The sequence below is a fragment of the Debaryomyces hansenii genome (genome assembly GCF_000006445.2).
Source record: "Debaryomyces hansenii CBS767 chromosome F complete sequence".
Taxonomy (NCBI): Eukaryota; Fungi; Ascomycota; class Pichiomycetes; order Serinales; family Debaryomycetaceae; genus Debaryomyces; species Debaryomyces hansenii.
Genome location: NC_006048.2, coordinates 502,443 through 517,176, shown reverse-complemented (window position 1 = coordinate 517,176; position 14,734 = coordinate 502,443). Strand labels below are relative to the sequence as shown.

General features: G+C 33.5%; 9 protein-coding genes across 9 annotated transcripts; 4 read left to right on the top strand and 5 right to left on the bottom strand. All coding sequences in view use genetic code 12, as the record gives it.

Moving 5' to 3' along the window:
• Window positions 1–422: 422 nt before the first annotated feature.
• On the bottom strand, window positions 423–1,157 carry DEHA2F05764g (mitochondrial 37S ribosomal protein MRPS17; the record flags this gene model as incomplete). Its single annotated transcript, XM_460612.1, has 1 exon — window positions 423–1,157. One exon carries the CDS (start codon window positions 1,155–1,157, stop codon window positions 423–425), a length of 735 nt encoding a protein of 244 aa, XP_460612.2.
• Window positions 1,158–1,371: 214 nt separating this feature from the next.
• Window positions 1,372–2,583, bottom strand: DEHA2F05742g (DEHA2F05742p; the record flags this gene model as incomplete). The annotated part of the gene is made up of 1 exon (XM_460611.1): window positions 1,372–2,583. The coding sequence occupies one exon, from the start codon at window positions 2,581–2,583 to the stop codon at window positions 1,372–1,374; it is 1,212 nt and encodes a 403-aa protein (XP_460611.1).
• Window positions 2,584–2,977: 394 nt separating this feature from the next.
• DEHA2F05720g (DEHA2F05720p) lies at window positions 2,978–4,339 on the bottom strand (the record flags this gene model as incomplete). The annotated part of the gene is made up of 1 exon (XM_460610.1): window positions 2,978–4,339. The coding sequence occupies one exon, from the start codon at window positions 4,337–4,339 to the stop codon at window positions 2,978–2,980; it is 1,362 nt and encodes a 453-aa protein (XP_460610.2).
• A 370-nt stretch (window positions 4,340–4,709) lies between these two features.
• On the top strand, window positions 4,710–5,315 carry DEHA2F05698g (DEHA2F05698p; the record flags this gene model as incomplete). The annotated part of the gene is made up of 1 exon (XM_460609.1): window positions 4,710–5,315. One exon carries the CDS (start codon window positions 4,710–4,712, stop codon window positions 5,313–5,315), a length of 606 nt encoding a protein of 201 aa, XP_460609.1.
• A 239-nt stretch (window positions 5,316–5,554) lies between these two features.
• On the top strand, window positions 5,555–9,040 carry DEHA2F05676g (DEHA2F05676p; the record flags this gene model as incomplete). The annotated part of the gene is made up of 1 exon (XM_460608.1): window positions 5,555–9,040. The coding sequence occupies one exon, from the start codon at window positions 5,555–5,557 to the stop codon at window positions 9,038–9,040; it is 3,486 nt and encodes a 1,161-aa protein (XP_460608.2).
• A 116-nt stretch (window positions 9,041–9,156) lies between these two features.
• DEHA2F05654g (DEHA2F05654p) lies at window positions 9,157–10,482 on the bottom strand (the record flags this gene model as incomplete). The annotated part of the gene is made up of 1 exon (XM_460607.1): window positions 9,157–10,482. The coding sequence occupies one exon, from the start codon at window positions 10,480–10,482 to the stop codon at window positions 9,157–9,159; it is 1,326 nt and encodes a 441-aa protein (XP_460607.2).
• Window positions 10,483–10,695: 213 nt separating this feature from the next.
• DEHA2F05632g (DEHA2F05632p) lies at window positions 10,696–11,754 on the top strand (the record flags this gene model as incomplete). Its single annotated transcript, XM_460606.1, has 1 exon — window positions 10,696–11,754. The coding sequence occupies one exon, from the start codon at window positions 10,696–10,698 to the stop codon at window positions 11,752–11,754; it is 1,059 nt and encodes a 352-aa protein (XP_460606.1).
• Window positions 11,755–12,013: 259 nt separating this feature from the next.
• Window positions 12,014–13,516, top strand: DEHA2F05610g (DEHA2F05610p; the record flags this gene model as incomplete). Its single annotated transcript, XM_460605.1, has 1 exon — window positions 12,014–13,516. One exon carries the CDS (start codon window positions 12,014–12,016, stop codon window positions 13,514–13,516), a length of 1,503 nt encoding a protein of 500 aa, XP_460605.2.
• A 19-nt stretch (window positions 13,517–13,535) lies between these two features.
• DEHA2F05588g (DEHA2F05588p) lies at window positions 13,536–14,606 on the bottom strand (the record flags this gene model as incomplete). Its single annotated transcript, XM_460604.1, has 1 exon — window positions 13,536–14,606. The coding sequence occupies one exon, from the start codon at window positions 14,604–14,606 to the stop codon at window positions 13,536–13,538; it is 1,071 nt and encodes a 356-aa protein (XP_460604.2).
• Window positions 14,607–14,734: the final 128 nt, after the last annotated feature.

Here is a 14,734-nt window from a genome sequence, read left to right as displayed (position 1 = left end):
TTTATCAAATGCTGAATAGAAATTCATAAGAGCTTATCTATGTATCATATCCATTCTAAAATAGTACGCGTTGGATTTCTCTTATCTACTTAAAATCATACACAGGATACAAATTACAAGCCATTAGTATATTTAATACGGTAATATAGGACTATACGAATTGGTATACATATATATGCGACCATAGTCTACTGGTATATTCTAGGGCAGACTTATACTAAGAGTATATCTAAAAAAGAGTTTCTTTATTCTGTAGAATTAATTTAACTTAGATAATGCTTGAGTAAGTTCTTTTATCCTGAAATACAATAGAAATGACGAGCTCATAGTTCTAATGACATTAATTTAATGAAAGCTATATACAGATTATATAAATGAATTTATATGAAAAGGGTTGGAATAGATTGCGAATGGAATTTGCTTCATAAAGTAACCGGGCATTCATTTCTTGGATCTAAAATAAACTTCCTTAAGATATTCTTTTGGGTAAATGGCTTGAGTTCTTCAACCGGTGTCTTTGATAAGTCGGATAATATTTGTTGACGGTGAGATGCGTATTCTTCACTCATAAGTTTTTCCAATATAATTTTAATATTATCCACTCTGTTTTGAAGTATGGTTAAGTCCTTGGCAGCCTCATTAACTTCTAATTTCAATACCGGCTCAGTCGAAGGCCATGATTTAATGTTGTATTTCTCCTTAATGGCATTTATTTCGCTCAAGAGAAACTCTCTGTCTGCAGATGGATCACTTTGGAAAGTATTCGACAACTTATCCAAAGTTTTCAAGTCCTCAACTTGGACGATGGTATTCTCGTATTCTTTTCTTCTTTCCAAGAATTGCTCGATCTTTTCTGTTGCTTCCTTCGCAACCTTTTCTTTGGCCAATGATTCGTACAATGCAAATTGCTGACCTTTGTTAATTTTGATGTCAGCAATAGCAAAATATTTTCTGGCAGATATCTTAGGAATAGCTTGGATTCTAACTATATCTCCCTCTTTACAAAGGTTCCCTTCATCGTGAACCAAGTAATCTTTTCTTTTAATGACTTCTTTATGAACTTTAGTATCATATGCCTTGGTTTGCACTCTAACCTTAACGGTTTTCAGCATTTTACCTTGCGATATAACAAGCCCAATGAAATTTTGTTTAGCCATTATTTCTATATCGTAACCTCAGCTTCTTTTCGAACTAGTTGGTATTATAGTACTACAGGACTTGTTTAAGTCGGTGAAAAAAATTGAATTTCTCATAGAATCGAAAATGTTACCCGGCAAAAATTTTATCATACAATTAATTACGCTATGGATCACCTATACTACAACTTTACTTGTTTATATGTATATATATATATATACCACAGATAATACACTACGATGACTCGTTATAGACTTCTTGTAAACATTTCTGTAATTTTTCAAGCAAAATTTTATTTTCGTCTGCGGTACCCACGGAGATTCTTAAAGCCCCAGTACAGTTCAATTCGTTACCTCTAAATCTGACAACAACCTCGTTGGATACTGCTAGCTTATTATATAAGGCTTTCGCAGTTTCATTCGAGGGTTCCTTATTTTTGTCTAATATTTCAACTAAAACGAAGTTTGAGTCTAATCCACCAATGCTTCTGCCTACACCATCTATTTTCTGTAACCCATCCATCAAAAGATTTCTCTGAGTGATTATAGACAATACATATTTAGACATGATCTTCAATCCGCTGTCAATCGAAGTAGCTCTTAATGCAATGTTTGCGGTTAACGAAGAAATGTTGTAAGGATACTTCATAGCGTTCAAGTACTTAGACAATTCTGGATTTGCAAAGGTTATACCCAATCTAATACCCGCTAAGCCAAATGATTTGGATAATGTTTGTAAAACTACCAAGTTTGGATATTGGTTGACCAACGTAGTCATGGATTCACTAGCGGTATCTGCTTCAGATGTAGTGAAATCAATATATGCCTCATCTACAACAATCAAACCATTCCACTTTGAAGCAGCAGATTCTACCAATTGAACTATATCCGATACCTTCAATAACTTACCAGTTGGATTACCAGGCGAAGTTAAGTATGCTAACTTAATTGAGCTATCCTTAGTCACCTTGTTGAGAATACCATCAATATCTACCTGGAAGCTTGGATATTCCAATGGAACTTTTGTCAATGCCACATCATTAACTGTAGCACAAATTGAGTACATTCCATACGTTGGAGGGCAGATCAATAACTTATCCTTACCTGGAACGCAAACGCAACGTAATAATAAATCAATGCTTTCATCTGATCCAACACCTAGGCACAAATTCTCAGGTGTCAATTTATCCTGGTTATAATCCTTCAAGAATTTGTTTGGTTTTTCATTACGAAAAGCAATAATTTGTTCCTTCAAATCAATCTGATGTGGATCTGGGTATCTGTTTAATTCTAAGGTTTCTTCTTCATTGGAAACATCTTTCAAAGCCGGACCATGAGTATTTTCATTTGCATCGAGCAAAATGCCCGTTTTAAAGTCGTCTCTGGCACATCTATAAGGCTCAAGAGTTAAGATATTTGGTCTTACAAGAGATTTCAATTCAAACATAGTTATAATGCTAATATGTGCCTTCTCATTGAAATATTCGACTTGACTTCTTTTATCCTAGCGATATGACTCTTATATGTTGCACGTGCTACAAACCATAAAAAAAGATAATAAAGGGTAACCTTTAGATCTTGTTGATGAATTCGTATTGAAATATACATAGTTATTAAAAGACTTTTGTTAATTGATAAGAAATGAAGAGTCATTGTTTAATTGTACCTATAGGTGTTACCTATTAGTGTTAACGTAGTTGAGAGTAAGGTCTAATATAGTATGAAGAGCGCACTAGTTAAGTAACAATAGATAGACTATTTAGATTTGTGGAAGTCAATACCACTAAATGAGACATTCAAATTACGGCAAGAATCTTTACTTAAACTACTTTTGCATCCTCTCAACTTGTAGTTTGAGAAATAATCTCGGTATTATTATGACCATTATCGTTCATTTCATTATTTGTCATTTCTATCGGTGACAAAGTAGGTGAGACAAATTTAACACTAAGATTCTGCCTTTTACTTTTATCTCTGGAAAAGCTGGATTTATACTTTTGCTGTAAAATTCCCTTAATTGCGGTAAAGTTGTCTGATAAGCTATTGGGGGATGTTGGAATAGAGGGTATTAGCTTATCGGGTTCTTCCATTTCGGGTGCAAAATCGATGTTTTCGTTTTGACTTTCTCTCTTACTGTTCTGGTTGATATGATTTTTGTTCGGAAAGCATTTAGATAGTAAATTTGTTCGAGATTGGTAGTATAAATGAGAATCTATTTCATCGTCTAAACTCTTGAATTGGGAATTTTGGGGTTTTAAGGACTTGTCATTCAATATATTTTTAACTGGTTTTATTTTAAATGCCATTCTAAATGTACTATAAGATTGTTTCCAAGTATTTTGGTCGGAAGTTGATACCTCAATGTTCTCTATTCCTGGTATATCCCTTAATGATGGCCTATGACTATTGGGAGAGAAGACAGTGTTTTCTAACGCGGCTGATTCTGTTTTAGGGGAGTCATTTATTATAAATTTGGTATCGATTTTACCTTTCGACCCGGGATGGACAAAAGAGCCATTTTCTGTATATATCTCTTGTGAATTATTTAGCACTGTACTGCCTAGTGATAAATCTTTGCTGGTATATGAAACTCTCTCAGTTTCGTCATTCATTGATCTCAGATTCTTCTCATCCCTTTTTGCATCCAATGCCTGCTCCAATTTTAAGAACCGATTAAAACTTTTTTCGCCCTCAGAGTTACTCTTATAATATCCTTCATCTTTGGGTTGTCCTTGTAAGCCATTTCTTTTTCGATATGTCTCGAAAACTCTAGACAACTTATTTCTTGTGGTTTTGCTCTCGCCTAAATCATCATGCAGCCTCAAATTTGGATATTCTGGGTTACCTGGCTCTTCTGAAGTTTCTCCAAATGAATCTGGTCGCCTGCTATGAAAGAACTTAGATAGTATCCCCGAAACGGTTTTCCCAATCGTCCTATTAGTATATTCGTATTCTGCATCACTTCCCCTAGCATTTCCGTCTTGATTTTCATCCGTAACCAAGCAGTTAGATTTCAAAATCAAATTTCCCATTCTTCTTTTCTTTGGTTTGAATTTGTGAGTTATGCTACTCGGCACTGTTTTGTATTCCGTTTGTTCAGAGTCCCCTTCCGCAGTTTTTGCATCCTGTTGCTGGTCTTCATCCTTACCATATGAAGAAAAATTAATATCATTGACAACAATGTCTTTCTGTTCTAAATTCATTCCAATGTCTTTCCTTTTGTCTATACATCAACTCAAGATTTTAGGACCAAGAAATGTGTTTTACTTTAATGTTCAAAATAGTGTTGAGTCTTTAATATTCTCATTCAATTATTTATAACATAGAATTACAAACAAAATTACTAAAATAAACTAATCTCACTAATGCACTATATTATTTACTTCTGTAACAACAAATAAGCTTGGACTAGAACGTATTTGAAGATATTCAACCATATTGCAGCCACAAATGGATTGCAACTTTTTTGTAGATTCAAGTATTACATAATCATTCAATTTCTACGTGTCAAATTATCAAACAAAGCCGCTATAGTAAATACTTCTTTAGTCCAGTTTTCATCTTCAAGGCAAAATGAACGTAGCATTAGGATACGACGCTAAGACCAAAAAGATATCTTTACCAGATGAGGCAGAGAAGTTGGTTCCTTCGCTCAAATTAGAAGTTGATCAATTGAATACGTTGACCAGTGAGCTTATAGCTAATGGAGCCGATGTACCAGCACCACCAACACAGGAGAATTTTAATAAGGACATGACAAAGATGATCAGAAAATTGTACGAAGGAGGTGTTCAGGCATTCAAGCAGGGAAAGTTCCAAGAATCTGCTAAACAATTTACCATTGGAATCGACATGATATGTAGAAGACATAAATTCGAAGCATTCCAGGGCACTTTGCAAGAGCTCAGCTTATTTCTTATGAGTAGAGCGGATGCTTATTTAAAGACTAAAAACTACTTAGGTGCATTTAATGACGCTGATATGTTACTTGGAATGATGATGTGCACACCTGATAACTTCTTGAGAAGAGGAGTAGCCAACTACTTCTTGGGTAATTACGAAGCGGCTAGAGCGGATTACCAAAGAGGATTAGCGTTTGATGAAGATAATGAAAGACTTGTAACAGAATTAGAAATTTGTTTAGATAAGATTCTTGAGGAAAATGGTGATTATCTTTGAAATATTATTTAATACTCGTAGCACATAATAAGAGCCAGTCTCTTCTTAATCATTTGTACTATATAAACTTATAACGTGTATAAATTTGTCCCTTTAATCGACATAAATATTAGGTGTAAATACTGATGAACTAATCGTAAATACAACGCTCGGATTTTTTAGCGATAATCGCTCTATCAGAATTTAGAATTTAATCAAAATAAAGTATTTAATATAAGGCGTGCTAACCATATATAATAATGGCATCTGATGAGCCATCGCAGAATATAATAAATCTTTCTTCTGATGATGACGAAGAAGTGGATGAAAATGTTTCACTTAAGGATATTCAAATTAATGGGCACGAAATACATGAAAGAGGTAATAACCAAGATTGGAGACAAGCGAATAGCAACAGTAACACCACACACATAAATCAGCCTCCTAAGCGACAGAGACTTGACTCTTTGTACCTGAATAACGGCCCGTTTAGATCGCCGTCAAAACAAGGCAATGATTTAAGCCATATTGGTAATTCAAACCATATTCAACAACGCCAGTTATATCCTAAGACACTTCCAAATGCCGTATTGGACCGGACAGTATTTGGACCACGGTCAGTGCTGAGCAATACTACTATCCAAAACCATCCCAGGCAATCAGAGCCTCAATCAATACCGAAGAATAATTTAATCCAAAACCAATACATGCAAGCAGATCCACAATCTATTCCTAACAATAATACAATTCAATACCAATCCAGGCAAGCAGATCCACAAGAGGATGTAATCATTCTCAGTAGCGAAGATGAAGATATGGATTCAGATGGAGATATTATGATATTGGACGCTGAAGAAGCGTCGCGTATAGGAAAGTTCAAGACATCATCATTCGAAAGAAATGCAAACAGGTCATCCAGAGATATGGGAAACTATGAGGCACCAGCCAATACTGGCCCATACTATTCAGTACCAGCCGTAAATCCTAATGAAATGCATGTTACATATAACAACCCAGCTCCGGTTCCACATTTTACGAAAGATGATGGTCCGGAGGTTGAAAAATTAAACTTCCAAAGAGCACAAGAAACCCTAGAAGAGAATGTAAGGCGAAAGGATGAGCTCCTATATAAACATGAACAACTCACCTCAGATTTTACAAAAAGTCTGAGACAAGCTAACGAATTATTGCAACATCTAACTTTGCTACAAAGCCATTTAAAAAGAGAAGAGATCCAAGAAAACAGAGACGAGAATACAATTTTGTCTCTTAAAAATGAAATTTCATTCAAAGGCGCTGAATATCATAATTTTAGGCGTAGCAAGGATGCAACCGCCACCTCTCTAAGCGGTATTGCTTCTAAACTATCATGGCTAACTGTTTCTATACGAGATGCCAAATCACGTATCCATAATTATGGAAAACATAGAAATGGTGTTAATATTATCGATAATCCATTTGTTCTTAACAATAATTCTGGTAGAAATAATTCAGATTATGAAAATGAATCAATAATGAATAATCCATTTGGAAATATACCTGGTTTTTCGGCCAATGTATATTCGGATAATGATCAACAGCATCTCCAAAATTTATTAAATAATATAAGACCCGACGAGGAGTTGGATGAAGAAGGATTATCACTCACTCCATCTGAATTGGCTATTACGTTATTAAAACACCAAAGAATGGGTCTTGCCTGGTTATTAAGAATGGAAGAATCTAAATCAAAAGGTGGAATTTTGGCTGACGATATGGGTCTAGGAAAAACCGTGCAAACGATTGCATTAATTATGGCCCATAAATCAGATGACGATAATCGTAAAACAAATTTGGTAATAGCGCCAGTGTCTTTGTTGAGACAATGGGCAGCTGAAATAGAATCTAAGATAAAACCTAATGCTCAAATCAAAATAGCCATATATCACGGTTCAGTGAAAAAAAATCTCCGTACATTCAATTCGTTGAAAAAATATGACGTAGTTCTAACCTCATATGGTACATTATCATCTGAATGGAAGAAACATTACCAAGGTCCGTTAGAGGAAGCTCGTCTTAGTCGGAACCAAAATGTGATCCCTGATTTAGATGCGGGAGGAACAAGTTATACTTCACCTTTTTTTGCGACTGATGCTGTTTTCTATCGAATAATTCTAGACGAAGCCCAGAATATAAAAAATAAAAGTGCAATTGCTTCTAAAGCACTGTATTGTATAAAGGGAATCCATCGTTTTTGCCTATCAGGAACACCTATCCAAAACAATGTTGAAGAGCTTTATCCTATTTTGAGATTTTTAAGAATCAAACCTTATAATGATGAAAGCAAATTCCGAAGTGATATAGTTTTGCCCATTAGATCTAAATCTTCTGGATATGATGATTTTGACAAGAAGAAGAGTATGCAAAAGTTAAGGGCGTTATTGAGAGCCATTTTATTAAGACGCTCGAAGAACTCTTTGATAGATGGAAAGCCTATTTTGTCTTTACCCGACAAGCTTGTCACGGAAGATACAGTTCAAATGGAGGATGAGGAATTAACATACTACAGAGAACTAGAACAAGGAATTCAGAAAAAAGCTAAAACTTTATTGGCAAGTGAAAAGTTAGGTTCGACATCTAGTATTTTAACTTTATTATTAAGATTAAGGCAAGCTTGTTGTCACAGTTTCTTAGTTGAAATGGGGAGAATGAAGGCCGCGGAATCTGAGGCTACCAAGACCTTAATTACCAGAGATTGGAAATCAATGTATGTCAACATTCAGAAGTTTGACGAAGATACCATTAATAGAATTAGAAATGAGGTACATCAAGGGAATTTACTAAAAGGCGAAAATGAGGGAGAATCTAATACTAATAGTGATGAAGATTTGTTTACTTGCCCTATCTGCTATGATGTCTTGGGTTATGAAAGCATTGTTTTGTTTTCTGGTTGTGGCCATATGATATGTAATAATTGTATTGAAAACTTTTTCGAAAGGTTTGAAACTGGAGATGGCTCTGAAGGAAACCGACTCGCGTCTTGTTTCTCGTGTTCAAAGTCAATCAAGGAAAATGAGCTAATTGATTATAACATGTTCCATATGATTCATCAGGAGGGCTATGATAGGGATAAAATTGCAGAATTTTATAACATAAACTATTCTTCTAATGGTAAGACAACGAACATGCAGAAGATACGTCAATTGATACAAGAGAATAAGGGATTCACGCCATCTGCTAAAATGGAGAAGTGCATGCATTTGATAAAAGATGTCTTGGAAAATTATCCAGATGAAAAAATCATCATTTTCTCACAATTTTTAAGTTTATTCGATTTGATGAAACTTGTTCTAGCTAATGAGAAAATCCCATTTTTGAGATATGATGGTTCTATGTCTCTTGATGAAAAAAATAGTACTATTAAGCAATTTTACCAAGGATCTACTAAAGTTTTATTGATTTCATTGAGAGCTGGTAATGTTGGTTTGACCTTAACCTGTGCGTCACATGTTATTATAATGGATCCTTTTTGGAATCCATATGTTGAGGAACAGGCAATGGATCGGGCTCATAGAATTGGTCAGCAAAGAGATGTTCGTGTACATAGGATCTTAACAGAAGGTAGCGTTGAAGGGCGTATCATGACTTTACAGAACGAGAAGAAAGAAATAATTAGCGGTGCACTCGATGAAAAGGGAATGAAATCTGTTAGCAAGCTAGGTAGACAAGAGTTGGGGTTCTTATTTGGTTTAAATGAATTGAGGTAATTCATTTGATCTGTAATATCTATTTATTATTTTATCACTTTCTATTCAATTCTTACCTATTTTATTATTTATATGTATAATAAACCTAATATTTAGATTTCGCTACAAAAAATATACTATGCTCTGAATTTCTTAACTTTGGCCATATTCTTTAACCAATCTTCCTCTGAAAGTATTGAATTATTACGATAACACAATTCCCAAGTTATGAGGCTTTCGAAATCAACATTATACTTAGCCAATGATTGACAAAGGTAAATTATTTGTAATATTAATCCGTCTTTTTGCGTCTGCTTGTCAATATTATCATCCTTCTCGCTAGGTGCAATAAGCTCAGGTAAATATTTCTTTAATTCTTCGGCCAATAAGGAAGCCAAATTCTTGATAAACTGACTTATCAACAAATTGTCTTCTTCATGTTTTATATCTATATCATTGGATGCTGGTGAGAAGTTAAAAATTGCGTGATAAATTGATAATGAGTTAAAAATGAACTCTCTATAAATTTCAATATATCTTTTCAAGTATGTTAGCTTATTAAATTTTAGTAAAGGAGTCAAATTCGATAATTCATTTATAATGAACTTGAATCTTGCATTAAGATATACTATCTTTAAAAATTTGTCCTTCTGCAACTTCTTATTTGATGTAACATTTACTGAAGACGATATAGCAGAAGAAGTATTATAATTCAAAAGATCGAGCTTATTCAAAATCTGGAAAATCTTTAATATATTGTTTTGTTTCAAGTTTGTATTGAGTAGTTTGATTAGACCTTTTACCATTAGTTTCAACTCTTGTTCTACTTGATAATGTATATTCTGGAATATTTTTAAATTCGGGAACCTAATGACTAATGTCTGGACCAATATTGATATCTCTAAAGATTCCTGATAATTTCCTTGTAATATACAAACTTTGCAGAGGGTTGGAAGCTCAAGTAAGTCCAAAACTGAATCAATGTTCGATAATATCGAATTATACGTGATCATTGTATTATTCAATCTTTCATTTTCTGGAATTTCAAACTTCTCCCCATTAGAATTTTCCATATCCAAAATCTTTATCATCGAATTAATTTCTTTATCAAACCCTGAATTGACATCTTCTCGGATGCTAGTCAAGTCTTTGCTTATATCGATAATCAAATCTCTATTGTTATTCGTTATGGATGCTAGCTGCATTTTTATTTCTCTCTGTTGCAGATCCAATTCTGCAATTTCCTCCGTCAAGGTCCTTGGTTGACCTTCTACGTTAGAAACATCAGTATTCGAACTCTTACTGGTAGTTGTATACGTATCCGTACATAGTAAATCATCATTAATCAATAAGTCTACCAAATACTGCTCCGATATTTGTCGTAATTCGGAATTAGATTTAAGAAATTCCGCTAAAGTTGGATCTAAATCCTCCAGGAGTGTGTCCAACAATATTCCTGACATTCTTGTCGTTATAGCGTCTTTATTGTATCTGTTTCTCCGGTTTTAATCCAGTATATCCTACTGATCTAGTGAATCTATTCAAACATGCAAACCTTCAATTTTACAGTTTATGTCTGGGACACGACAAGGTCAAAATAATTGACCCTTTTCATTGAAGCTAGTGGATGAATTGATCAGTCAGGAACTTGAACTAAATAAGAACAATTAAATAGAATGGAAGGAATATTTTTCAACGTTGATTATGGTTATGTTGAGGGAGTAGTGAGGGGTTACAGAAGTGGTCTTTTAGGTAATAATCAGTATGTTAACTTAACACAATGTGATAATTTAGAAGACTTGAAATTACAGTTATCGGCTACTGACTATGGTAACTTTTTGGCATCTCATTCGGGACCATTATCAACTTCGATCATGCAAGACAATTTGTCCAAAAAATTGTTCCAACAATTCCAATATTTAAAATCACAAGCATCAGGTAAATTAATTAGATTTTTAGATTTTATCAGCTATGGCTATATGATAGATAATGTATCATTGATGATCACAGGAACATTGCATGAAAGAGACCGTTCGGAGATCTTATCCAAATGTCATCCATTAGGATGGTTTGATACGTTGCCTACATTATCAATCGCAACAGATATCGAAAGCTTGTATAATACAGTCTTGATTGATACGCCGTTGGCGCCGTTCTTCAAGGATTGTCTTACGGCTGATGACTTGGATGATTTGAATATTGAAATTATAAGAAATCGTTTGTACAAGAATTACTTAGAAGCATTTGTCAACTTTATCGAGGACGAATTTACTTCACCAGACAAAGAAATAATGACGAACTTGTTGAATTTTGAAGCTGATAAGAGAGTCATTAATATTTCACTCAATTCGTTAAATAACCCAGATTTGACTGCTGAAAACAAACTATCTTTATTCCCAAGCTACGGGAGATTATACCCAACCTATCATTCTAAATTATCCGAAATCGATGACGTAGAACAATTGAAGGCTATCGTCGATTCCATTGGTGAATATAAAGACTTGTTTTCTGAAGCACCAGATTCCAACTCTGGAGGCTCCAAAAATTTGGAAGATTGGTTTTACTTACTCGAAATGCAATATTGTAAAAATGCATTCACCCAACAATTCACCTTATCTACCATTTGGGCTTGGTTAAGGTCGAAAGAACAAGAAATAAGAAACATTACATGGATTGCTGAATGTATCGCTCAAAACCAAAAGAATAGAATCGACAACTATATTTCTGTTTATTGAATATATCAAGTTTATTCATTCCCATTATTTAATTTCATCGTATATTTCTTTCATCTACACTATTATTGAGTTTAATGACTTCTCTAGGTAAATGGCTTTCAGGTTCTTTATTTCTAAGATTTCTCTTGTTGACTTGAATATTTACATATAGATTATTTAAAATTGATAGCGCACAAAAGTTTTGTAAAAAATGGCAACATTTCAAGAACTGTATTTATCATTTTGATATACTAATTGATCCTTTCAAGATATATGCCTGATGTCCGATGAATCATTAGACTTCCAGAAATCTTCAGGAACTTCTGGAAATGGCGTTAGTAGTTCACCTTTTACGTTTACTGCATCAACAAATCAAGTATCACATTTAGCAGACGTATTCTCATCGATAACATCGATTAATTCCCAGGCGTTGATGATAATAACAACAAATGGTATAATAATATACTCCGAATATAACCATATATGTAATGTACAGTTATCTATTGATCCATCCTTATTTGGGACTTATAACTTTTATTCTGAAAATAACACCAGTTCCCTGCAAAATAATGAAGAATTAAGACTCGGTGTCGATATAAGCTTAATAAGTGATGCATTTATTGCAGCAGCGTCATCTAGCGTGTCAAAAAGCAAAACAAAGGCTACAGCAAATAATGGTAATACAGTAACAGCTAATGGTTCTGTAGATAATCAAGTGTGTTATATAACATACAACGGTGAAGGATATCCCTTGGTTATAGAATTCGAAGATAGCTTAATGAGTGAAAAGATAGAGTTCTTGACGTTTTACCTTGATATGACGTATCCCTATGATGTATCCAACAGTCAAGAAGAAGAGGAAGAAGAACAGTATAACCTAGTCATTAATCACAGTGAAATTCAATTTGAAGTAATATTGAAAAGTGACGTATTTACGAATCTACTTAAAGATTTGCAGCAGATAAATACTATTGACTTGTTCATGTTTATTTCGAATGAAATGAGACAGTTAGGCTCAAATAGACAAAATTCAAAGAAAAGCCGAAAATCTGGTCCATTATATTTGGATAAACAATTTAATTTCATATCTAAAGGGCCAATTGGTCATCTGAAATTAATATTTCCAAATGAGAAAACTATACTAGAGAAATTGAATATATACGGTATGGATCATGATGACTCCGAAATGAAACCTATAAACACTTCATTGATTTCCTGTTATAATTTTGGTAATTTCAGTAAGATTTTCAAAGCAGTGAAGCTTTCAATCAAATGCAAAATAATGAAAGATTTATCTGGTATATTATCTATTCAATTACTTTGTAAAAATCCACAACTAACAAACTACTCAGGTACTTTAATAACTTTCAATATGCTAGAATCCACGACAATCGTCGATAAATTTGATAAGAACGAGGAACCAGAAGAATTCGAAAGATTTCACCTCAACAACATTTTTGAAGACGAGTCATACGAATATATAAAGGATTACAATGATAAAAACCCTAAAAGGGTTCCTATGCCTAATATCGAATCTACAAATATTCAAGAATATGAAGAACTTGGCAACGAAAAAGATGAACCACCTATATTATCATATGCTTCGTTCCGTAATAATTCAAAGCTGGCTACGAGCAATAATGTACAAATTAATGAAACGATTTATGAGGAAGATAAGAATGGAAATAATAAGAAGCGCAAAAAGGAAATAGAATCCGCTAAGGATAGTGATAAGGATGTCAAGACCGTTGGTAGCGCTATTGAAATTCCACTCTTTTTGTGAAGTTATATACATATGTACATCATAAATAACTAATTTTAAATGCCATTTGTAGGGTCAGTTTCAATCTTTCCATAACGTTAATTTTTCTTACCTTTAAATACCTTGATGAAATGAATAGTAATAAGATAATTAACAAGATTAGAGGAGAATTGGTTTTAATGTAATTCTTCGAGAAGTTCAAAGAATATAATACCTTTTGTCTTAAAGAAGCAATATCATAACCACTATTTGATTCTCTAGCAGTTCCATCATCCTTCTTTGATGAGTCTACTTTTCCCGAAGATTGTTTTATTTGGTTTAAGGATTTATAAGTGAGGTTTTGTCTATCCTTTAGCTCTTTTTGATTTTGTTGTTCACGCTTTTTCTTCTCATTTAATTTCTGTTGTTTTTCTTTTTCTTTTTCCTCTTCTTCCTGTTGTTTCTTAACTTTGGTGACTCTTATGTTACTCAAGCGGCTCAATGATTCTTCAATTTGAGACAGAAATATTGGGTTTTCACTGACTATCGAGCTTGCATCATCAAAGTTTTCGTTGTCTGGCAAGACTTGGAAAACGTATAAGTCGATTAGCTTCTTCAAATAAACATCTTCTAGTCTTGAACTATAGTCGAATTGATAATAAAGTTTGTCGAATTTTAATTTCAAATTTCCCGCATTTGTAATTATAGCTCCATTAATGTAGTAGATAAGGAATAAGTTGTACAATATTTCAGAGGGTATTGCATTAATATCATCATTATAAATTTTGTATAATTCGTCTAATATTTGATCTTGAGTCAAAGTTGTAATTACTTCTTGTCTTTCATTTCTTTCCAAATTAAAATTCGTATCTTGGTTAGCCTTATCTATGAACAACCCTATCTCTGTCAAGTACAAATTTAAAATCTTAATGAACAATTGTTCACTTATAATGTCACTAGCGAACTGCCCGAAGCTATTTTGATATAATTTTTTAATTATTTCATAGGATTTACTAAAATTCTTGTTCATAAAGAACTTTAATGCCAACTTATAGTTACTTTCAATTAGCTGCCTCGGTTGCGACGAAGACATAGACATAGAACTACTTAGCGATGTACTGGATTCATCCATTTTCTTTCCTTATTAAGTTTTATATTGATTGGGTATATGCTAAGATCAAGTAGTAAAAGTATTTTTTAGATATCTATACTGATCATTTTTCCGTGATTCAAAAATCTCATCCTCGGTTCTCCAGTTTT